This window comes from Pristis pectinata, chromosome 35 (assembly GCF_009764475.1).
Source record: "Pristis pectinata isolate sPriPec2 chromosome 35, sPriPec2.1.pri, whole genome shotgun sequence".
Classification (NCBI taxonomy): Eukaryota; Metazoa; Chordata; class Chondrichthyes; order Rhinopristiformes; family Pristidae; genus Pristis; species Pristis pectinata.
The window spans coordinates 138,519-164,783 of record NC_067439.1 but is presented as its reverse complement, the minus strand read 5'-3'; the positions used below and the strand labels follow the sequence as shown (position 1 = coordinate 164,783).

At 44.5% G+C, this 26,265-nt stretch overlaps 1 protein-coding gene across 1 annotated transcript in view; it reads left to right on the top strand.

The window, feature by feature from the left end:
* The window catches only part of LOC127586424 (latent-transforming growth factor beta-binding protein 1-like), a 146,170-nt gene that overhangs the window by 65,143 nt on the left and 54,762 nt on the right, over nucleotides 1-26,265 (top strand). Inside the window, 4 exon segments of the mRNA XM_052044381.1 lie at nucleotides 14,028-14,284; nucleotides 16,882-16,984; nucleotides 20,341-20,391; nucleotides 21,895-22,017. Of these exon segments, the coding sequence (XP_051900341.1) occupies nucleotides 14,028-14,284; nucleotides 16,882-16,984; nucleotides 20,341-20,391; nucleotides 21,895-22,017 (534 nt within the window).

Sequence of the window (26,265 nt, the reverse complement as noted above, 5' to 3'; positions counted from 1 at the left end):
TCATTTATAAAAATCACAGATTTTTACACAAATCTATCCCAGAACAGATCCCTTTGGAACACCACTGGTTACCAACCTCTAGGCAGAATATGCTTCATCTACCACCACCCTCTGCCTTCTATGGGCAAGTCAATTTCCGAATCCACACAGTCAAGTTTCCCTGTATCCCATGCCTCCCAATCTTATCAAATGCCCTACTAAAGTCCATATACACCACATCCACTGCTCTACCCTCATCACTGTGTTTTGTCACATCCTCAAAGAATTTAATCAGGATCATGATGCATTACCTGCCCCTCACAAAGCCATGCTGACCATCCCTAATCAGACTATGCTTCTCCAAATGCTCATAAATCCTGTCCCTAAGAATCTTTTCCAATAATTTGCCCACCACTGAAATAAGACTCACTGACCTATAATTCCCAGGGTTACATGTGACCAGTGAGGACACAAAGATCATCGCTAAGGGCTCAGAAATCTCTTCCCGTAGTACCCTGGGATATATCCCATCCAGCCCTGGGGACTTATCTATCCTAATGTTTTTCAAAAGTTCCAGCACACCCTCCTTCTTTCCTTCTAGTTTATCAGCCTCTTTTACACTGTCCTCACGAACATCAAGGTCTCTCTCACAGGTGAGTACTGAAGCAAAGTATTCATTAAGGACCTCCCCTACCTCTTCCGACTCCAGGTACATGTTTCCTCCTCTATCTCTAATCGGTCCTACCTTCACTCTAATCATCCTCCTGTTCTTCACATTCAAGTAGTATGCCTTGGGGTTTTCCTTAATCCTACTTGCCAAGGCCTTTTCATGCCCCCTTCTAGCTCTCCTAAGTCCATTCTTAAGCTCCTTCCTGGCTACCTTGTAACTCTCTAGAGCCCTGTCTGATCCTTGCTTCCTAAACCTTAAGTAAAATATTTAAGACTGGGTTGGGAAGGAATTTCTTCACTCAGAGAGTGGTGAATCTATGGAATTCTATACTACAGAAAACTGCAGACACCAACCCATTGAATTATTTTGGAAGATTTTTAGGAAAGCTCTCTAAAGATAAAAGACATCAAGGGGAATGGGGAAAGCACAGAAATAAGACATTGAGATAGAGAGTCAGCCATAATCCTATTGAATGATAGAACCATCTGGAAGGGCTGAATGCCCTACTCATGTTCCTATTTTTCTATATTTGTCTGTAGCATAGAGCGTAAACCAAGAAATAATGAAGGCTTGTAAGAAAGGTACTGCAATAATTGTGGGCAACTTTAGCTATTATAAACAATAGACAAAGCAAATTGGCAAATGTGGTCATGGGAATGAGATCATGTTGTGTGTTTGCAGCAACTTCCTAGAACAGCACATAGTGGAACCAGGAGGAATGTGCATATTGAGACATGTTATTTTAGATTTGGACAGGTGTAAAGGAACAGGCTTGATTAATGGTCTCACAGTAAAAGATCCTCTGGGGACATGTTGGCTCAGTTTGAGAATGGGAAACCTGAGTCTCAAGCAAGTATTTTAAACTTAAAAGCAATTGAAAAGTCAAAAAGTGAATGAGGAAAATAGATTAAAAAGTACAATGGTAAATTAGCGGAGATAGATAGCTAAGGAAATATTTCACAATTCTCAACAAAGATCCTTCGTATAGGGTGGTGACCAGAATTGCACATAATACTCCCAAGTGCAATCTAAAATGTTTTATTATGTTGTAACATACCATCCCAGCTTTTCTATTCTATGTCCCACCCTATGATGGTCAGCATGTCATATGCCTTCTTCACCACCCGATCGACCTGTGTTGTTTCAGGGAACTCAGAATCAAAAAATCATAGGACGAAACAAACAATCTGCTGGAGAACTCAACGGGTCAAACAGCATCTGTGGGGGGGGGGGGGGGGGGGAATTGTCGATATTTGGGGTCAAAACCCTGCATCAGGACTGGGAGTGGAGAGGGAAGATAGCCAGTATAAAGAGGAGAGGGAGAGTGGTGAGATGGGCTGGTAGCTGATTGGTGGATGGAGGACTGGTGAAGGATAAGATAAGACAAGATGTAGATAAGATATTGAAACACAGTGAAATGCACCTTTTGTGTAGAGTGTTCTGGCAGCAGCTACGCTTCCGGCGCCAACATAGAATGATGGGCAGATGGAGCCAGGTAGGGGAGGGGGAGGAATGGAGTTAGGAGACGTAGAGGCAGGTGGATGATAGATGGAGCCAGACAACAAAAGGAGAGGCAGATGGAGCCAGGTGGAGGGAAGGTGGAGAGAGCTAAGTGGGTGATGAGCAGGAACACAAGGCTACCAGTGCTGGAATCTGATAAGTAAGAAAGGTGATAATGGAAGCCATGATAATGGAGAGGTGAAAGGCAGATGGAACCAGATACAGTTGGGAAGGGGTGAGGTGGTGGGTGACATGTATGGGTCATGTATGGATGGAACCAGGAGAGGTATGAGAAGGGGTGATGGATGCTGGAGAGGGGGTATAGGAAAGGGGACAAAAATAGGAGGAGCCAAGGAGAGATGGGGGCAGGGAGATGGAAAACACCAAGGGTGAGGTTTACCTGAAATTGGAAAATTCAATATTTTGGACCTCACCCTGACGGTGGAGAAGGCCAAGGATGGACAGGTCACTGTGGGAATGGGAAGGGAAATTCAAATGACAAGCAACTGGGAGCTTGGGATGACCATTGTGGACAGAGGGCAGGTGCTCTACAAATCAGTCACCTAGTCTGCGTTTAGTCTCGCCAATGTAAAGGAGACCACATCAGGAGCACCAAATGCAGTAGGCGAGATTGGAGGAGGTGCATGTGAATCTTTGTCTTATCTGGAAGGGCTGCTTCGGTCCCTGGATGGTGCTGCTGGAGGAGGTGTAAGGACAAATGTTGCACCTCCTACAGTTGCAGGGGAAAGTGCCAGGAGTCAGTCAGGGGTAGGTGGACCAAAGAGTCACGGAGGGAGGGGTCATTGCGGAAGGTGGAAAGGGGTGGAGAGGAGATGTGGCTAGTGGTGGGTTTTTGTTGCAGTTGGCAGAAATGCTGAAGGATGATATGCTGGATGTGGAGGCTAATAGGGTGAAAGGTGAGGACAAGGGGAAAAATACCTCTGTTTTGTTTGGAGGGAGGTGGGGTGGGATCAGGTCCGAGAATCTGAGGAAATGTGCAAGAGGGCTCCATCAAACACAGTAGAAGAGAAGCCATGTTTCCTGAAAAAGGGCACATTTCAGATGTCCTGGAATGGAAGGCCTCACCTTAAGAGTAGATGTGGCAGAGATGGAGAAACTGGGAGAAAGGAGTCGTATCCTTACAAGAGACAGGGTGGGAAGAGGTGTAATGTAGGTAGCTGTGGGAGTCAGTGGGTTATGGTAAATATCAGTGTATAGTTTTCCCTCTCAGGAGAGATTGTAATTGTATCTGCCTCCACCACCTCCTCTGGCAGCTCATTCCAGATATTCACCACCCTCGGTGTGAAAACCTTACCGTTCAGATCTCTCACTATAAACCTGTGCCGACTAGCTCTAGACTCCACTGCCCTGGGAAAAATATTCTGATTACCCATCCAATCTATACGCCTCATGATTTTATAAACCTCTATAAGGACACCCCTTAGTCTCCTACATTCCAGTGAGAATAAAACCAGTCTATCCAATCTCTCCATATAACTACAGCCCTCCATTCCAGGCAACATCCTGGAGAATCTCTTCGGCATTCCCTTCATATGAACCATATCTTTCCTGTAGTGTGGTGACCATAACTGTACAATACTCTGTGTGGTTTAACCATTGCTTTGTACAGCTGGAACTATGGACTTGAAACCCAAGGTCTCTCTGTTTATCTACATTCCCTTGCGCCCTGCAATTTACTGTACATATCCTACCCTTATTTGACTTCCCAAAATACATCAGCTCCTTCCATTTGTCAATGTTCCATTCAACTTTCTATCTGATCTATATCCTCCTGTAGCCCTGTGTAACCTTCCTCACTATCTACAGAACCACCAACTTTCATGTCATCTGCAAACTTACTAATACCTCCTACAATCGCATCCAAGTCATCAATATATATCACAAACAACAAAGGTTCTCTGTGGTACACCACTGGTCACAGGCGTACAACTGGAAAAGTATCCTTCCACCACTATCCTCTGCCTCCTATCACCTAGCCAAGTTTAGATCCAATTAGTGAGCCTGTCTTGGATCCCATATGTCTTAACATTCTGGGCCAGTCTAACATATGGGGTCTTGTCAAATGCCTGACTAAAGTCATGTAGACAACGTCTACCTTTCTGCCTCTATCAATCTCCTTTGTTACCTCCTCAAGAACCTCAGTCATATTAATGAGGCAGAATTTCCCCCACAAAAAACCATGCTGTCTCTCCCTGATCAGTCTGATGTAAGGCTCACTGGCTTTGTTACCTCCTCAAGAACCTCAGTCATATTAATGAGGCAGAATTTCCCCCACACAAAACCATGCTGACTCTCCCTGATCAGTCTGATGTAAGGCTCACTGGCTTGTAGTTATTTGGTTTATCTCTGCTGTCCTTCTTAAATAAAGGATCAACAAATGTCCTGCAGTCTTCTAGCACCTCACCTGTGGCTAAGGAAGATACTAAAATCTCTGTCAAAGCTCCAGCTAACTCCTCCCTTTTTTTCCCATAGCATTCTGGGATAGCTCTCATCCAACCCTGGGAATTTATCAACCATTATGCGTCCCTTGATATCTAACACTTCCTCCTCCTTAATACTGACTTGCTCCAGATTATCCACGTCCCTCTCCCTGAACTCACTATCCTCCACATCCTTCTCCTTGGCGAATACCAAGGAGAAGTATTCATTTAGGTCCTTGCTCACATTCTTTGGGTCCATACATCAACTATCCCTTTGGTCCCTGCATGGACCCACTCTTTCCCTGGCTCCCCTCTTGCTCCTGATGTACTATAGAATATCTTGGGATTTTTGTTAATCTTACCTGCTAGTCATATTTCATGGCCCCTTTTACCCATCCTAATTTCTTTATTATCCTACACAGACGATATTCTGCAAGACACTCCCTCGATCCCTGTTACCTATACCTGTAACATGGTTAGTTTCTTCCCCTGATCAAACCTTCAATATCCTTTGTCATCCAAGGTACTCCAATCTTTCTATCTTTGCCTTTCACCGTTACCAGAACACTGACCCTGAACTGTGTTAACTCTCTTTTAAAAGACTCCCACTTGTCAATTGTTGTTTTACTGGCAAACATCTGATCCCAATGTACTTTCACCAGGTCCCCTCTTATACTTTCCAAATCAGCCTTCCTCCAATTTAGTCAAGTCGAGTTTATTGTCATGTGTACAGGTACAATGAAAAATTTGCTTGCAGCAACAACACAGCCATGTAGGTACAGACAGCACACACATTATAAATTATACATAAATTAAACAAAACAGTGAAGAAAGAGAGAAAAAGATGGCAAAAATAAGACAGTGCAAAAAACAAAGACACAGTGCAAGAGGTGGTCTGTAGTGTTCCATTGCTGAGGTAGAGTTAGGTTTATGCAGGTCAGTTCAGGAACCTCTTGGCTGTAGGAAAGTAACTGTTCCTGAACCTGGTGGCATGGGACTTCAGGCTTCTTTACCTCCTGCCCGACGGTAGCAGCGAGAAGAGGGCATAGCCTGGATAGTGGGGATCCTTGATGATAGATGCCGTCTTCTTGAAGCAGCGCCTCCTGTAGATGCTGTCAGTGGTGGGCAGGGCTGTGCTCATGAGGGACCGGGCTGTGCCCACTACTCTCTGCAGCCTCTTGCATTCCTCTGCATTAGAGTTGCTGTACTAGGCCAAGATGCAACAAGTCAGGATACTTTCAGAAGGATCTTAACTTGAAACATCACTTTCCACAACTACCTTAAAACTTACAGAACTATAGTCACTGTTCCCAAGGTGTTCCCCCACTGGCACTCCTATCACCTGCCCAGTTTCAAGGTTTTTATTTTGTTGTTATCATTGACTTGGCTTTGGTTCAGGAGGCTACAGTGGGTGGAGACTAGGGTGAGGTTCTGGTAAGGTCTTTGTTTTTCTCTTATTCCATGGTAGAGCAGCAAAATGGCAGTCAGGGCAATGGTATGCTCCTCTTGGAGGATGTGGAAAATTGGGGAGACCTCCAGTGTCCCTGATGACTTCACCTGCGAGAAGTGCATCTGGCTGCAGCTTCTTACTGACCGTGTTAGGGAACTGGAGCTGGATGAACTCCAAATCATTCGGGAAACTGAAGAGATGATAGACGGGAGTTACAGGGAGGTTGCAATATGCAGATAGCTGGGTGACCATCAGGAGAGGGAAAGGGATACACAGTCAGTGCAGGGTACCCCTGTGGCCATTTCCCTTAATAACAATTATATCATTTTAGATACTGTTGGGGGGAATGGCCTACCAGAGGAAAGCCACAGTCTGGCTCAGAAGGGAACAGGGGGAAAGAGCAGTGCAGTAGTGATACGGGATTCATTGGTTAGGGGAACAGATAGGGGATTCTATGGATGAAAACGAGACTCCCGGATGGTATGTTGCCTCCCAGGTGCCAGGGTCAGAGAGGTCTCGGATCGAGTCCACGGCATTTTTGGGGGAGGGGGAGCAGTCAGAAGTCGTGGTCCACATCGGTACCAATGACATAAGCAGGAAGGCTGACAAGCTTTGGCAAAGCAAGTTCAGGGAGTTAAATGCTAAGTTAAAAGACAGGACCTCCAGGGTGGTGATCTCAGGGCATTTTAACATGTGGCTAAGGACATGGGCAGCAGGGAGGTCTTCAGATTTTTGGATCATTGGGCTCTCTTCTAGGGCAGGTGGAACCCTACAAATGGGACGGTTTGCATCTGAACTGGAGCGGAACCAATATCCTTGCACGATGATTTGCTCGTGCTGCTCAGGAGAGATTAAACTAGAGTTACAAGGGGGTGGGAACCAGAGTGGCAGGGCAGCAAGGGGATGGCTGTGGGGAAAGTAAATGTTAAGCCTTAAAGCAAAGACAGAAATTGACTGGTTGATGAGCATGGTGGGACTAATGTTCTGAGATTGGTCTATTCCAACACAAGGAGTATTGTAGGTAAGGCAGTTGAACTTAGAACATGGGTCAGCTTGTGGAATTATGATGTTGTAGCCATTAGTGAGACTTGGTTGCAGGACTGGCAGCTCAATGTTCCAGGGTTCCGATGTTTTAGGCATGACAGAGGGAGAGGTATTAAAGGGGGGGGGGTGGCATTACTCATCAGGGAACATGTCACGGCAGTGCTCAGAGAGGACATACTGGAGGGCTCGTCTACTGAGGCAATATGGGTGGAACTGAGGAATAAGAAAGGGATGACCACATTAATGGGACTATATTATAGACCTCCCAATAGCCAGCGAGATTTAGAGCAACAAATTTGTGGAGAGATAGCAAACAGTTGCAAGAAAAATAAGGTTGTGATAGTGGGTGATTTTGACTTTCCACATATTGACTGGGACTCCCATACTGTAAAGGGATTGGATGGGCTAGAGTTTGTCAGATGTGTTCAGGAAAGTTTCCTCAATCAATATGTCAAGGTCCCAACTAGAGAGGGCGCAATACTGGATCTCCTCTTCAGGAACGAGACAGAGTAGGTGACAGAAGTGAGTGTACGGGAACACTTCAGATCTAGCGATCATAATTCCATTAGTTTCAAGATAATTATGGAGAAGGATAGGACTGGTCCTCGGGTTGAGATTCTAAATTGGAGTAAGACCAATTTTGATGGCATCAGAAGGGATCTGGCAGGCCTGGATTGGGATAGGTTGTTTTCCGGCAAAAAGATGCTTGGCAAGTGGGAGGCTTGTACTGATAAAGAAATTGGTGGTGGTTCATATCAGGTATAGGCAGTTAGGATCAAATGAGGTGCTTGAGGGTATAAGAAATGCAAGATAACACTTAAGAGAGAAATCAGGATGGCAGAAAGAGAACCTGAGGTTGCTCTGGCAGACAAGGTGAAAGAGAATCCCAAGGGTTTCTATAGCTATATCAAGAGCCAAAGGGTAGCAAGGGACAAAATTGGTCCTCTTGAGGATCAGCATGGTCACCTATTCATGGAGCTGAAAGAGATGGGGGTGATCTTAAATGAATTTTTTGCATCCGTATTTACTCTGGAGACACACACAGAGACTATAAAACTAAGGCAAAAGAGTAGTGAGGTCATGGACCCTATCCGGATTACAGAAGAGGAGGTGCTGGCTGCCTTGAGGTGAATGAAAGTGGATAAATCCCTAGGGCCAGACAAGGTGTTCCCTCAGATCTTGTGGGAGGTTAGTGCAGAAATTGCAGGGGCCCTGGAAGAGATATTTAAAATGTCCTTAGCCATGGGTGAGGTGCTGGAGGACTGGTGGATAGCTAATGTTGATCCATTGTTCAAGATAGGCTCTAAGAATAAGCCGGGAAATTATAGGCTGGTTAGTCTGACGTCAGTCATGGGTAAATTATTGGAAGGTATTCTAAGGGACAGGATTATGTATTTGGAATTAGGGATTAGGGATAATCAACATGGCTTTGTGCATGGTAGGTCGGGTCTAACCAATCTTATAGAGTTCTTTAAGGAGTTTACCAAGAAGGTCAATGAGGGAAAGATAATGGATGTTGTCTACATGGACTTTAGCAAGGCCTTTGACAAAGTTCAGCATGGGAGGCTGCTCCAGAAGGTTAAATCACTTGGCATTCAGGATGAGGTATCCAACTGGATTCAACATTGGCTTCGTGAGAAAAGCCGAGAGTGGTAGTAGATGCAACACACACAAAGTGCTGGAGGAACAGCAGATCAGGCAGCATCTATTGGAGGGAAGTAAACAGTTGACATTTCGGGTCGAGACCCTTCATCAGGGCTGAAAAGGAAGAGGGCAGAAGCCAGAATAAGAAGGGAGGGGGAGGAACACAGTTTAGCAGGTGATAGGTGAGTCCAGGTGAGAAGGGGAAGGTAGGTGGGTGGGGGAGGGAGGATGAAAGGGAGGTGATAGGTAGAGGAGGCAAAAGGCTGTAGAAGAAGGAATCCAGTCGGAGAGGGCAGTGAACCATGGAATAAAAGGAAGGAGGTGGTGAAGAGATGAGCAGATCATGAGTGCGGGGAGGGGAAAGAGAAGGGGTGAGGGGGCCACAGGAATGAGGGGGAGGGGGAAGAAATGACAGGGGAGAGGAGAGGGGTTACCGGAAGTTAGAGAAATTGAAGTTGAGGCCATCAGTTTGGAAACTGCCAAGGCAGAATATGCGCCTGGCCTCACCGTGGCAGTAGAGGAGGCCATGGACAGACATGTCAGTGTGGGAGTGGGATGTAGAATTGAAGGGGTGGCCACTGGGAGATGCTTGCTTTTGCAAAGAACGAAGCGAAGGTGCTTGCTGAAACAGTCACCCAATCTGTGTCGGGTCTCACCGATGTAGAGGAGGCCACATGGGGAGCACCGGATGCAATAAGTGACACCCTTAGATTCATAAGTGAAGTGCTAACTCACCTGGAAGGACTGTCTAGGGCCCTGAATGGTGGTGAGGGAGGAGGTGTAGGGACAGGTGTCACACTTAGCATGGTTGTAGGGATAAGTGCCAGGAGGGTCATCAGTAGAGAGGAACAAGTGGACAAGAGAGACCAATCGCTACAGAAAGCAGAGGGGTGAGGGGAAGATGTGCCTGGTAGTGGGATCCTGTTGGAGGTGGCAGAAGTTGCGGAGAATGACGTGTTGGATGCGGAAGCTGGTGGGGTGGTAGGTGAGGACAAGGGGAACACTGTCTCTGTTATGTCGGGAGGGGGTATAGGGTGGGGGCAGATGTGCTGGAAATGGAGGAGATATGGATGAGGGCTACATTGATGGAGGTGGAAGGGAAATCCTGTTTACTGAAAAAAGAGGACATCTCAGATGTCCATGTAGTAGATGGTTGTCTCTCTGACTGGAGGCCTGTGACTAGTGGTGTGCCACAGCGATTGGTGCTGGGTCCATTGTTGTTTGTCATCTGTATTAATGATTTGGATATGGTAAACTAGATCAGCAAATTTGTGGATGACACCAAGATTGGGGCGTAGTGGACAGCGAGGAAGGCTATCAAAGCTTGCAGCGTGATCTTGACCAGCAAGGAAAATGGGCTGAAAAATGGCAGATGGAATTTAATGCAGACAAGTGTGAGATGTTGCACTTTGAGAGGACAAACCAGGGTAAGACTTATACAGTGAATGGTAAGGCTCTGAGTGTGCAGTAGAACAAAGGGACCTGGGAATATAGATCCATAGTTCCTTGAAATTGGCGTCACTGGTAGATAGGTTTGTAAAGAGAGCTCTTGGCACTTTGGCCTTCATAAATCAGGGCACTGAGTACAGAGTTGGGATGTTTTGAAGTTGTACAAGACATTGGTGAGGCCGGATTTGGAGTATTGTGTGAAGTTCTGTCACCTACCTACAGGAATGATATCAATAAGCTTGAAAGAGTGCAGAGAAAATTTACAGGGATGTTGCTGGGACTTGAAGACCTGAGTTGTAAGGAAAGGTTGAATAGGTTAGGACTTTAATCCCTGGAGTGCAGGAGAATGAGGGGAAATCTTACAGAGGTATACAAAATTATGAGGGGTATAGGTAGGGTGAATCCATGCAGGCTTTTTCCCCTAAGGTTGGGTGAGACTAGAACTGGAGGACATAGGTTTTGGATGAAAGGTGAAATATTTAAGGGGAATCTGAGAGGGAACTTCTTCACTCTGTACAAGTCTGTACAAGTGTGGAATGAGCTGCCAGTGGAAGTGGTACATGCGGGTTCAATTGTAACATTTAAGAGAGGTTTGGATAGGTGCATGGATGGGAGCGGTTTGGAGGGATATGGTCAGGGTACAGGTAGATAGGAATAGACAGAAGATCAGGTTAGCATGGACTAGATAGGCCAAAGGGCCTGTTTTTCTGTGCTGTAGTACTCTATGACTCCTTGACTCTACTGCCCTGTCTCAAGTAGGCCTCTACATATTGTCTCAAAAACTTTCTTGGATGCAGTTAACAAATTTTGCACCATCTAAGCCCTCTGCACGAAGGCAGTCCCAGTCAATATTAGGAAAGGAAATTCCCCACTACCATGACAGTATTGCTCTTACACCTTTAAGTGATCTGCTTACATATCTGTTCCTCTAATTCCTGCTGACTGTTGGGAAGCCTATAGTATAACCCCAGCAGATTTATCACCACTCCCTTATTGCTAAATTCAGATTGGACAATCCCTCCAGGATATCCTCTGTTATCATGCTGCTGTTATGTTCTCCCTAATGTACAGTGCCTGAAACTTCTATACCATGGAACATTAAGCTGCCGGTCCTGCCCTTCCCTCAACACATGAGCATGATTTCAATAACATCATAATTCCATCATACCTTTAACTAATCTCTTCCTTTCTGCATGTCTATAGAACAGTCTGTTTCTATTCTCTTGTTAAATTATTTGTGTATTCTACTTTCCTTTTTCTTAGTCGTCCTTCACTGGGCCCTTTAAAAGCCGGCCTTCAAGGTCACATCTGTGAGAACTTGGAATAAATGAAAAGAATAGCACACTGGCATGGTGTTTTACAGGGAAACCTGACAAAACAGTTCTGGGAATCCTGCTATTTATGGACTTCTCAAAACTACATCTGGGTGATTCATAACTCTGGTTTAACACCATCAAGATATAATAAAGCAATGTCTAGATCCCTGTCTTTGAAGGTGGTTTCAGGAAAATTTCTTTTTTTTTTCTTTTTCTTGGTTAAGAGTCAAATGTCTCCAGTTGGTTACACCAATAATGAACAATTCTCCTTTAGCACCACTAAAATTGGAATCTGAGTAGAGATTTTGAAATTTTATTCAATACCATTGAAGTACCTTTGGAGGCTTTAATAGATAGATACCTGGTCACAAACACAGGGGCTTGGTCTTGTTTGGAAGTTCCAGGATCCGTGCGGAGTTTCCATGTTAGTATAGAGTTACCTGGTTTAGCTGGAATCAGCTGTGCAATCCAGGTGTTTGATCCAACAATGTCTGCTCCCAAACAGAAATGTATGGTTCCATAATCTAACTGAATATGTTAATCCAAATAGAGGTGTTAAAATTGGCATCAGACCCTTTGACCTCAGGTTGGGACAGGACTCAACTAGGATTTCTGGAAGCAATGGATGAAAGACCTCCAGTAGAGGTTGACAGATGTAACTGCTTCTTTTGAGAAGAGCCTTTGATAACTAGAGAATAGCTGGATCTATTTAACGCAGAAGGGAAACGTAATCAGTGATTCAATGACATATCCTCTCATTTTGTAGAACTCAAGTGAATACCGACACATAATCGTTCTTCATAGGACAACCTTCTCATCCTGGGAATTAATCCAGTGATTTTGCGAGTGTGTGCAGACCAAAATGTCAACACACACAATACTCCAGGGTTGGTCTCATCAAAGTCCTACACAATTTACAAACTCCTAACCACAAAGACTAATGTACTATTTGCCTTCCTAAGAACTTGTTATGTCTAGATGTTTTCTGTGACCTTGTAGAGAGATCCTCATGAACACCAAGATTTAGTGACTTTGTATTTTTGAAAATTTTCACCTTTTCCATTAGTTGTACCAAAGTGAGTAGTCTGACGTGTTCCCACATTATGCTCCATTTTCTTGTTCACTTAACCTTGTCTGGCCTTCTTTGTATCCTTCTCATGGATATTACTCTGAGAAAAGGGTTCAGTTACTAGTCAGTGCCCTATGCAGTGTATGACCAAGTTTTAATTTTTAAAGGTTTATGAAAGTACACATGTGGAGTAGACCACATTAAGCCTGCTCCTCCACTCAGTGATCTGTTGGGACCTCAGCTCCGCATCCCTGTCTACCTGCAAGAATGTATCTATCGTGACCTTAAGAATGTTCCAAGACTCTGTCTGTTCCATCCTTTGAGGAACTGAGTTTCAGTTTTATTCTCCTCTGAAAGAAAAAAAAATCAGATTTCATAATTCCCAATAGAGTTAACTTTAATCTGGCTGTCTCTTATTTCATCACTATATCCCATTTCCTCACCATGGTCTCAGTATCTTGGCTCTACATTTTATATATTAATTCAGTCAACATCCATTCTTTCCTCCACACCTTTATGCTTTGGTCTCTTTCTCAACCCTGCCTACATCAAATCTCCTGTTCTTTATCTGTGTATCTGGCAGTGGAACCCTTAAAGTCCAAGTCCTGGGTGTACAGTAGCTGAAGATTCTCCTGCAGGCATCAAACATGTCATTTGCTTTATATAATGGATCCACTGTCCCATTGGATGGTGATCCAAACTCCACTCTTTTGCTGGACAGAGATCCCCAACCCCACAGGTGACAGTAAAGTCTAATCCCATTTGTGTAGTGGTTTTATTCTGCCATTGGACAATAGTCCCCAATGTGACTGCTCTGGAGAGACTGCAGGGGAGATTCACCAGAATGTTGCCTGAAATAGAGGACTTTAATTATAGGGAGAGATTGGAGGGACTGGGCTTGTTTTCCCTGGAGTGAAGGAGGCTGAGGAGTGACCTGATGGAAGTATATAAGATTATGAGAGGCATAGATCATCAAGGTCCTTTTCCCATGGTAGGGGAATCAAAAGCAAGAGGACATAGGTTTAAGGTGAGAACAAGGAGTTTTAAAGGGGATGTGAGGGTTAAGTATTTAACAGAGTGGTTGATATCTGGAACACAGTGCCAGATGAGGTGGTGGAATCAGATACAATAACTACATTTAAGAGGCATTTAGATAGACACTTAAAAGGGAAAGCATAAAAGGATATGGCCCTAATGTGGGCAAATGAGACTAGTGTAGATGGGCAGAAACGTCAGCATGGATCTGATGGGCCAAAGGACCCATTTTGGTGCTGTCCAACTCTAGATTTTATGATCCACTCCCCCATTGGATAATGATCCACCCATTCTGATAGGACACTGACTTGTAATTCTTCACCTATTGAACAGTGATCCCCCAATTCCATTCTCCCATTGGACAGATATACCCAACTCCATTCTCTTATTGGACAATGCTTTCTTATTGCAAACATTGTGGTGATGCCAGCAGATCAACGGATGCCATCAATTGTTAATCTACGAGTTAACCACCCTCCTGAAGTGTCTGTGAAAGTTCATCGGGTCTCACAGGTAGATGGAGGAAGGAACAGCAATTCCGCTCAGCAAGGCATCGTACAGGGGACCATTCAGAGGGCACTGCAAGATCAGGCAATGCAAGATCAACTGGGATCTCTCACGGTCATTCCACAGTCTAGTGGTGACTACCCGTTTGGCTATTGCTTCACCGAGATAACAAATGGACAGGTACAAAATGGCTTTACAATCAACTCTTTTCATGTTAGTCTAGATTACAAACAGTTTTGGGGATACTGTTGCAGAACCAGTTAGAATCCAGAGCCATAGATGTAACAACCCTTTATTCAGTAAAGCAGACATTCATGGTAGATAAGTTTGACAAATCTTCCCAAAAGTCAAATACGGTAAGTTTTATATTTTTGATGCAATGGTAATATATGACAGATGACAATTTTTGGTGAGCCTAGTGGTGAACTATTTGTGACCTCCCGTGACCTATGTATAAGTTTGAGACAGTGAGCATTTGTGTTTCAATTGTGTCAAATATTTTAGCTCTAAAATGTCCAGTGGTTCTAATGCCTACACTATTCATCCATTGTTTCCCTGATCGCTGGATGTTTTACATTTCACACTTCTCTCTTGTACATTGATCTCCATTCTTCTGATCTCATCACTATGTCATGGCTTGGAGTTTTGATGTTTCTTTCAAGGAGTTCATTGGAATCCAATTAATGTAGTCCTTTGTTTCAGTTGTCTCCACATGGCTCATTATGTTCCCCTATACATTCCAGAACAGATCACGGTCATGTCACATTTGCCCTTTCCCAATATTGAGCTTAATATATTGTTTATATAAATTTTGTGATCAGTTTCCAGACAATTTATTAAAAAACTTTATTAAACTTTATTTATACAGCACAGTAACAGGCCCTTCCGGCCCAATGAACCCGCGCCACCCAATTACATCCAAGTTAACCTACTAACCCGTGCGTCTTTAGAATGTGGGAGCATCCGGAGCACCCGGAGGAAACCCAAGCAGTCACGGGGAGAACGTACAAACTCCTTGCAGACAGCGGCGGGAATTGGACCCTGGTCGCTGGCGTTCTAATAACGTTACGCTGACCGCTACTAAAGTAACATAAATAAATAAAATAAAGTAACTAAAGTAAAAAAAAACAGAAAATGCTGGAAATACTCAGCAAGTCAGGTCACATCTCTGAGAAAAGAAACAGTGTTAGCAGTTAAGGTGAAAGATAGGTCTGTTTCTCTTCCCACAGACGTGGCCTGACTTGCCGAGTATTTCCAGAATTTTCTGTTTTTATTTCAGGTTTGCAGCATTTGCAGTTTTTTTTTTTGGTTTTTCACTTCTATTTAAGAGGATCCCTGCTGTATAATATGGCAGTTGTTGTTCTAATATAGACACACAGCTGGCCCTTGTGATTTTAAAATCTCTGATCACTGATTCTATTGATACAATGGGAGCAGCTCCTGTATTGATTATGTATCCTCTGACTATGTGTCTCCACTCCCTGACAGATACTGAATGCCAGGTTAGCCATAAAGAGAGTTCCACAGGCATTAAGCACAAGCTGTGGCACAAATACATCCCCAACTCTTAGGCAACCACACATTGTTGGTCCCAACTTTGCTGAAAACAGGTCTGTGATAGGGAAGTAAAACTTGCATTGTGTCGGGGACAAGGCAATGATCAGCGACATTGAAGAGGTTTTTGGATGAGTGATTAAACTGATCTCCAGCTTACCTGTTCAGGTGAATGTTAGTTCAACTGCTACTATTATGAGGAAAGCATAAAGATAATCTTGTGTCCCGGCCAACATTCCCCCATCACCAGCACAAATAAAATGTTTCTTCATCTCATTCCTCGCGGTTGGAACAGCAGAAACAACGACCTTCCTTCAAGGCAGTAATATCTAGATGAAGTGAATGGAGCTTCTAGAGAGAGATGGTGAGGTGCTGAAGATGTGGGGTCAGAGCAATGAGTTCACTGTCAGGCTTGTGCAATGGCTGTGTGGTGGGATTTGGGTTGGAACTCAGGATACTGACTGGAGTGGATTCTGGTTTGGGTGGATGGATGAGGTACAGGAGCCTGAAGACCCACATTCAATGTTTCAGGAACAGCTTCTTCCCCCCCCACCGCCACCATCAGATTTCTGAACGGTCCATTAACCCATGAACACTACCTCCTTATTCCTCTTTTGCACTATTTACTTATTTTTGTAACTTATAGTAATTTTTATGTCTTTATGTCTTGCACTATACTGCTGCCGCAAAACAAGGAATATCACAACATATGTCAGCGATAATAAACCTGATTCTGATTCTGATGGTGTCTAGAGAGACAGATTGGGCAATCAGAGGTTGGAGTGCAGCATGGAGACTCGGTGTTGATGGAAGACAAGGGACATCAGTGCAGTGCTGGGAAGGGACAGTGAGGGAGGAAAGCTAATGTGGTTTGAAGTTCCTGTCCAACAATGCACTGGGAGCTCCAGGTTTTCCAAGGGTTGTCCAAAAATAGTCACCCTAGGAGGCCAGGTCCAGCTTCCCATGCACTGTTCCAAAATACACTAATGCTTGGGGAAGCATGTCATCCCACGTCCATGAAATTGTGCCTGATACACAAGGGTGACTCCAGCCAGGTTTGTAAAGGGACCCAGAAATGGCAGTTATTATATTTCCCTCTGGAGGAGGAAATCAATTTTAATTGCATAGTGCTTAAAGAAATATTTAGTGATTAAGTTTCTGGGCACGGCACTCTCGAAGACATAGCTGGCCCCAAAATGACTTTTTCTTTCTCTCTCATTCAGTGTGCTGCCCCTTTGACTGGGCTGCGGACCATGGAGCATTGCTGCCGAGGAGGTGGTGTGGGCTGGGGAGTAACCGAGTGTCGCGAGTGCCCCATGTCTCCAGGTAGGCACGAATCTCCAACTTTCATGTAAGTCATCTTGAAACTGTGTGAGCACATGTATCTCTCACATAGTCAGAATATTTGTATCTTAGTCATTTCTGCATGTCTTTCCCAACACAGTGTGGGTAGCACAGTGGTGTAGTTACAAGTAGAGTCAGTTCCAGTAACCCAGGTTTGATCCTGATCCCTAGTGCTGTCTGTGTGGAGTTTGCACTTTCTCCCTGTGACCAACTGGTTTCTCTCCAGGTGCTCCAGTTTGCTCCCACGTCCCAAAGACATGTGGGCTGGTTAGTTAATTGGTCATTGAAAATTGGCCCTAGTGTGTCAGTGAGTTGTAGAATCTGGCGGGAGTTAATGGGGACGTGGGAACAATAGTTTACAGAGAAAACTACTAGGACAATGCAATTTCTCTGTGACCTGTCATAGGCATAATGAGCCAAATGGCCTCCAGTGTTGTAAGGAAAATTAATGTATGGACCCAGGCCAATCACCTCCATTTTCACTTCTCATTGTTTTTAATTTGCTTTCCACCCCTTGTGGACCCAAAGCTCTGTCTTCCTTAGTTTTGTCCCTTATATATTCTCAAATCCCAGTGGCTACCCTTGGACATTCCAGCCCTCCTGCCACTTTCTTAGGCTTTACTCCCCCTCAGTTAAGCTGGCTCTGTGCTCTCTGGGTATTCACCATGGAATTTGTCATTACTTCTGGAAAGACCTTCCCTAACTGCCCCATCCAGCTCTTCTCACCTCCCTCCTAAATGGTTGCCCTTTATTTTACAGCAATGACCTCTGGTTCTAGACACCCTGGCTAGTGGAAATATTGTCCCTGCATCTGCTCTGTCAAATGCTGTAAGAATTTTGTATGTTTCAATGGGATCACCTCTCATTCTTTTAAAATCAAGAAAGTAAGGGTCCAATCTACTTATTCTCTCCCCAGAGAGCAAACCCACCATTCTGGATATCAATCTAGTGAATCCTATTGCAAGTAAATCTGCCTTAGATAGGGAGACCAGGACATGTTATTCTATGTGCCTTCTCACCAGTGTCCTATATAATTGCAGTTAACATCTAACTGCTTTATTCAAAGCCTCTTGCAATAAAGGCCATCTTACCATTGCCCCTTCTTAATTAATTACAGAACCACATGTGTTAAATTTTCAATGTTCTGATTGCCACATTAAAGGAAGGATGTGGTAGCAATAGGGTGCAGAAGCAATTCACCATTATGTTCCCTGGAATGGAGACCTGTAGTTGAAAGGAGAGATTGGATAGGCTGGGTTTGTCCTCACTGGAGTGTAGGGAGGCTGAGGGGTGACCTTATAGAGGTTTATAAAATTATGAGGCACATAGATAGGATAGATAGTCAGAGGGGGATGAAGGACAGATGGAGCCAGGTAGGGGGAGAGGATGGAGGTAGTGGAAGGTGATAAGTGGAAACACAAAGGGAGTTGGAAAGCAGGAAGGGTCGAGAGAACCAGGCTGGATCAGAAGGAAAGAGAAAGGAACACGGGGGTGTGGATTACCTAAAAATACCCAGTTTCTAACCCTCCCCCCCCCCACTTCGATCCATCCGCCCCATCACCCACACACTTAAACCAATGGGCTTCCTATCTCCCCTCCACCCTTGCCCATCATCTCCCCCTTATCTGGTTCCACATTACCTTCCTTACTCATCAGATTCCAGAATCTGCAGCCCTTTGCCGTCTCCATCAATCACCTCCCAGCCTTTGTTTCCATCTCCACCCTCCCCTCCCCAACCTGGCTCCATCACCCCCTCCTCACCTGGATCCACCTATCGCTTGCCAGCACCTGCCTCGCCCCTCCCCCTCACCTCTTTATCCTGGCCATCTCCCCTCTACACACAAGTGTCTCAACCCAAAATGTTAACTATCCCTCTGCCTCCACAGATGCTGCCTGGCCCACTGAGTTCCTCCAGCAGTTTGGTTTTTTTTTGCACTGAGTGTTTCAGCACTTACTGTTTTTATTTCATATTTCCAGTATCTGCAGTTTTTTGATTTTCCTCTCTGATTTGTTGCACCTCAACAAACTAATTTATGTGAAGACAAGTTACCAAGCAACGTAACCTATGTTTAATGGTCAGCCTCTGTGAGAAGTTAAACTCTGACTTGTGTTTTAAACTATGGACATTGAAATCTAGAATTGAGCATGTCATGGCAAACTCATCTTCAGGTATTGGTGTCCTCCCAATACAAACATTAACCTTTTGTTCTCTAGTGTGAGGCACTGATGTTGGCTGTGGTAGAGAGGTGGAGGGAGGGGGTGGTAATAGGAAGGTGGTGCTAAAGCAGCTTGTTCTCATAAAGAGTTTGGACAATCAATGTTGGCGGATGATCAAGGGGCAGTGCATAAATGCACAGCTGATCCTGACCTGGTTGAGGGAGACCTGGGCTAGAAATGGGAAGAAGCTCCAGGGGCTGAATGTCCTCCTGTTTTTCCCATGAATGTGATTTTATCTCATTTCCCCTCTCCCAAAAGCACTGAAACTTGAAACGGAGTGTGTCCCAAACATCAAGGTTTAAACCATCTGATCACCACCACAGCTTGCGCCTGATCGAGGGAATGATTTGAAATACGTACAGTCCGAGGCTGACGGCTGGTTGAGCTGTAATCTGTGGAGATCATTAAAGCTCCAACATTAATAGTTCTCACATGCGAGTTGTGTTGATCATGAACAGATTGCTGCTTCCATGGAACTTGTTACATAGCTCCAACTATTCCAGAGACCTGAGAAATGCCCAGTCAATTAGCAAGTCCAGAGCAATACTCTGTTTGCTACACAGCAGTGCCCCTCTGGAATGTGCTTCAATGCAACACTCACCTTCTCCTCACTCACCTCTCCTCCACTACCTCATCATTCACTGATGCTTCCCACCCTCCCTGCCCCTCTTACTTACCCACCCCAATTTCCCACCTCCTTTATGTCAATCCTCCTTCCTAATTTCTCACTCCCTATCATCACCCTCTCCTATCTTCTCACCTTTGACATTAAACCCCTTCCCACTCTGTCAGCCTCTCCTTCATGTCCCTCATCAAATCCTTCACTTTCCTCCTGCTCTGAAGGGTTTGTTAGGAACAGTTGTTCATTGTCCCAAAGGTAAAGTTAGTGGCCCTAGAAGGACTATTTTGAAGGAGCCACCTCAGGAAGTGGCCCCTTGAACCTCTGTCACTGTGATCTTGAGCTCTGTAGCAGGGTTACAATGTGACCTGGACCAGGGGTAAGAAGGGGCCTTTTGCCTCCTCCTGCCCCATTGTGCCTTGGGTTCAGTCTTTAACAAGTTCTGTCACTCAGTTGTATATTTCCTCCTTGTTCATTAATAATCTGATGTTTTATTCTGCAGAAAATGAATGTCCCCAAGGATTTCAGAAAATGGTTGATGGTGAATGTCAAGGTAATGCAGTCAGCACACAGGAGATTCTGTAGCTTGTTCTCCTGTCTCATTAATCACTGGATACTAGTACAATGCTAGGTGGCAGACACCTGAATGATCTGGGAAGACCCCACATCAAAGCCACATCTTATGGGAACTGATTTCATATTGCGCTGTGGTGGGGCACCAGTTAGCCTCTGTCTCAGGTGTTGGTCAAGCTGCCCATCAGTGTCCTAACCAGGACATCCACTGTGTGAAAATCCTTACGTATAAATACATTGCAAGCGCTCACTACCTGGACGTGGACAGGAGTAGCTTGACCAGGTACTGTGTTCTCTGCCCTGATTTGCTGCAGACATCACTGCTGCCCAACACTCCCCAAGTCAAGACTGATGTTTCAGTGGATTGACTGAATATGGCAAGAGAGAAATAATGATTGTTTCATTAACCAGGCTGTGAGCAAGGAGGTTAAAGTAGCTGAAATCCTTAGACAGGGAATCAGTACAGAGTAGATTCCAGGGTAAATGACTCTTTGAGAAGGCCCAGGGAATAGAAAGCACCTTCAGTAATGAGGCCATCTGAGAAAGCCCAGAGCACTTGGGTTCAGGGATTAATGCCGGTATTTGGAAAATCCCATACTGCTCATCCTCAGATGACAAGTGCAAGGACAGCAGGAATTAGTGTCTATTGATGTATGTCACTTTCTACATTTCCTGTACATTCTGCACATTCCTCCCAACTAATTTGTATCCTGATATGGATGGATCAAATTCCAAGCTTGCCATATTATACTTTTAAGAACCATTTGGAACCAAATTGAAATATCAGACAAGAGAGCCAGAGTCTAGCCTTAAACGGCCGTGACACATTACTTCATCCAACAAAACTTTCACATTTCCTCCCATATTTGGTTGTTCTTCGGGACAACAAATCTTTGCCGAGACATGATCCCGTTGCCAATAATGATCAGTGTGTGATGTTAGGTAGTAATGGTTAACCCTGGACAACAATTCCCACCTCCATGACCTCCATACCAAGTTAGACAATTGGCACCATCTCCTCCCACCTGCTCTTTATCACACTCCATCCTGATCTGTGCTGTTCCTTCTTCCACCACCTCCTTCCCCCCCCCCCATTAGTAAGAGTAGTTTAGGGTCCATAATGGGCAGTAATCCCAAGGGAAGTGTGTATAATAAACCTGCTGCTCTTCTTAGAGTGCCTGTACTATATAATAATGCTGCTACTGGAAAGGACTGTTCTGGGGTTTATGTCAACTGACAAGTGAGGATTATAGGGTATTAACTCTGTAGATGGTTAAAACATATGGCAAATCTGGGCCTGTCCTTAAGGATATTTCTTCCTCTTATGAAAATAATCTAGGCATAAAATCTAAGTACAAAATAATTGCTCAAAAATCCCAGCCATCGACGTTGCAGTTCTCGTATAACATAAAAGTAGACGTAAGCTTTTAACCCTTCACTGCCCCCACTATAGAGCCTAAATCTTTTGTCCTGCTTCTTGCAGACATCAACGAGTGCACCTCGCCAAGAATCTGTCAGAATGGCAAGTGTGTGAACGTGAGAGGCAGTTACGGCTGCTTGTGCAACCCCGGCTATGTCCAGGACACTTCCAAGAGCCGGTGCATCTGTAAGTGATCAAGCTGACAGGACCAGCTCGCACAGCACTCCCCAGAACGCATGTCCAGAAGGAGGCCACTCATTATTTTAATATTATATAATATTTTTACAAATATTATTTGTAATATTTGTCGATCATTACAAATATAGTCAATGGTAACAGCAATTTTAAATATCACCACACTGACTCATTCTCAGCCCAGCTCTCCCCATGGCCCCATATCAGTCCTACCCAAGTTCAACTGCCCTCTCCCCATGGCCCTGCATCAGTTCTACCCAGGTTCTACTGTCCTCTCCCCATGGACTGTATCAGTCCTAGCCAGGTTCTACTGCCCTCTCCCCATGGTCCTGTATCAGTTCTACCCAGGTTCTACTGCCCTCCTCATGGCCCTGTATCAGTCCTACCCAGGTTCTACTGCCCTCCTCATGGCCCTGTGTCAAACCCAAAGTAATCCCAAAACTCCATTCTCAGCCAATTACCTTGTTGGTATTGGTATTGGTATTGGTTTATTATTGTCACTTGTACCGAAGTACAGTGAAAAGCTTGTCTTACAAACCAATCGTACAGGTCAATTCATTACACAGTGCAGTTACATTATGAATCTGCAAAGAGACACTTTTATTTCTGTGGGTGTGAAGCCCACTATAAGCTCTGTTTCCTTCCATGAATTATATTAGTGAACAAGATGTGCTTTTACAACAATCCAGTTGCTTCATGATCACCACAACTGACACTTTTTACACTGGATTATTTGACAAGCTGTATTTAAATTGCTCAGCTTCTATAAATCTTTAGTCCAAACTCTAGCTCAGTAACACGCTACCCTACCAGATATGATAATACTGAATACTGTAGCTGATGCTTATTGGGAACCTAGTATCTTAAACACAAGAGACTGCAGATGCTGGAATCTAGAGCAACACAAAAAGTGGTGGAGGAACTCAGCTGGTCAGGCAGCATCTGTGGAGGGAAATGGACAGTCGACTTTTCAGATCGAGACCCTTGATCTGGACTGGAAAGAAAGGGGAAGACAGCCAGTATAAAAAGATGGGAGGGACAGGGTGGAGTAAGAGCCAGCAGGTTATAGATGGATCCAGGTGAAGGGGGTGATAGACAGATGAGGGTGGGAATGATGTCAGAAGCTGGTAGGTGGAAGTGACAAAGGACTCCCAACACCAAGCCATTTTTTTTATCCAATTGGCTAGCTCACCTTGGATCCCATATATTCTAACCTTCTGAACCAGTCTACCATGTGGGACCTATTCAAAGGCCATGCTTAAGTCCATGTAGACAACATCTACTTATTTACCCTCATCAATTCTCTTAGTTGCCATTTCAAAAAACTCAGTCAAATTTGTGAGGCATGATTTCCCATGCACAAAGCCATGCTGACTGTCTCTAATCAGTCCTTGCCTTTCCAAGTGCAGGTAGATCCTGTCCCTCAGAATCCCATTCAGTAACTTTCCCACCACTGACGTTAGGCTCTCCAGCCTGTAGTTCCCTGGCTTGTTCTTGCAGCCCTCCTTAAATAAAGGCACAACATTAATCATCTCCAGTCTTCTGGTACCTCACCTGTAGATAATGATGATATAAGTACCTCTGCCAGGGCCCCAGCAATTTATTCCCACAATGTCCTAGGATACACTCGGTCAGGCCCTGGAGATTTATCCAAATTTATATGCTTTAAGATAGCCAGCACCTCCTCTTTTATAACGTGGATATGTTTCAAGACATCATTATTCTCTTCCTTGAATTCCCTAGCTTTCATGACCTTCTCTGCCGTAAATACAACTGAGAAATATTCACTTTAGACCTCACCCATCCCTTGTGGTTCCCCTAATAGATAACCACATTGATCCTTAAGATCCCTATTCTCTCCCTAGTTCCCCATTGCTCTTAGGATTCTCCCTTGCCAATCTGCCAGAGCTACCTCATGTCCTCTTTTTGCCATCCTGATTTCCCTCTTGTTTATGCTACATCCCTTATACTCCATACTGAGTGGCATAATCGGTAGATTTAGCCTCACCCACAAAGCTCCTTTAGAAATCATTTGCAGACAGAAAAGATGAACATAGTGCTTTGTCCATCAAAGCTGCTGTGATTTTTTCTATAGGAACACCTCTGACATTTAGTGATCCACCATTCCAACATCCTCTGCCAGATGGAGACCAACACTAACCTTCTCCCCCTTGAAAAACTTGGCAAAATCACCATCTAAATTCACACAGCGATTCTGGGAAATTACAGCCAATACCGGTGCCAGTGGCACAAGCCCATTCTCCAGGAGGAAGGCCTATGGGAGGAATCCAGTGAAGGTTAGGAATACCTCAGTAACCCTAGAGAAACCATTCCTGGCTTTAACTTCCTGGAGACAATGCACAAATAAAAGCATTAAGAAAGATGGAAAATAATGTTATTTTTAAATATCAACTCACAGAGTCAGAGCCACAACGCAGAAATAGCCCTTTCAACCCACCTCATCCATGCCAACTGTGATGCCCCTCTACACTAATCCCATTTGCCCTTATTAGGCACCAATCCCTCTACTCCTTTCCTATCCAAGTACCTGTCCAAATGCCTTTCAAACATTGTAATTGTATCTGCCTCCACCACCTCCTCTGGCAATTCATTCCAGATATTCACCACCCTCTGTGAAAACCTTTCCCCTCAAATCTCCTTTAAATTTCTTCCCTCCCACCTTAAACCTGAGCCCTCTAGTTTTAGACTCCCTTGCTCTGCGAAAAAGACTCTACCTATCCTATATAAACCCCTCATAATTTTATAAATCTCTATAAGGGCACCCCTCAGCCTCTGTGTTCCTGTAAGAACAAACCCAGCCTGTCCAATCTCTCCTTATAACTACAGCCCTCCATTCCAGGCAACTCCATTCCGGTGAATCTCTTCTGCACTCTCTCCATCGCTACCACATCCTTTCTGTAGTGTGGTGACTAGAATTGTACACAATACTCCAAGGTCTAAGCAATGTCTTGTACAGCTACAGCCTAATGTCCCAACTCTTATACTCAATGCCTCGACCTATGAAGGCTAGCATACCAAATGCACTTTTCACTACCCTATCAACCTCTGTCGCCACTTTCAGCAAGCTATGGATTTGCACCCCAAGGTGTGTCCATACCTCAGCATTTCTGAGGTCCCAGCAATTTACACCATATGTCCCAAATTACATTACCTCACATTTGTCTGGACTAAATTTCATCTGTCACTGCTCCGCCCAACTTTCTAGCTGATCTATGTCCTACTGTATCCTTAGATGACCTTCTTCAATATTTATGACTCCACCAATCGTTGAGTTATCTGAAAACTCACCGGTCATATCCCCTACATTCTCAACCAAGTCCAGCACTGATTCCTGTGGTACACCACTTGTTAGTTTTCCAGTCAGAGAAACATCCCTCCACCACTGCTGTTTGCCTTCTGTCAGCCAGCCAATGTTGGATCCAGTTTGCCAATACGTGTTGGATCCCTTTTGTCTTAACCTTCTGGACCAGTCTACCATGTGGGACCTTGTCAAAAGCCTTACTAAAGTCCATGTAAACCACTTCTATTGCTCTGCTCTCATCAATTTTCCTAACTACCTCTTGAAAAAGCTCAATCAGACTTGTGAAACATGATCTCCCCTGCACAAAGCCAAGCTGACTCCGCCTAATCAGTCCCTGCCTTTACAAGTTCGGCTCTGGGGATTTATCCACCCTAATCTGCTCCATATCTCTAGCACTTCCTCCTTCCTGATACAGACATGCTCCAGAGTATCAGCATACCCCTCCCTTAACTCTCCATCCACCACATCCTTCTCTCTGGTGAATACCAATGGGAAGTATTCATTTAGGATCTCCTTCATATTCCCTGGCTCCATAGATTACTCCTCTGGTCCCTGAGGGGACCTATTTATTCTTTGGTTATCGTCTTGCTTCTAATATCTTATAAAAGGTTTTGGAATTCTCTGTCATCTTACTTAGCCCTTTTTTTGCTCTCCCAGTTTCTTTCTTAAGTTTTCTCCTGTATCACCTAAAGTAATTTGTTCAATAATTTCCTGTGGCTGACATATAGAACATAGAACAATACGGCACAGTACAGGCCCTTCGGCCCACCATGTTGTGCCGACCTTCAAACCACTCCTAAGACTACCTAACTCCTTCCTCCCATATATCCCTCTATCTTAAATTCCTCCATATGCTTATCTAAAAATCTCTTGAACTTGACCAATGTATCAGCCTCCACCACCACCCCAGGCAGCGC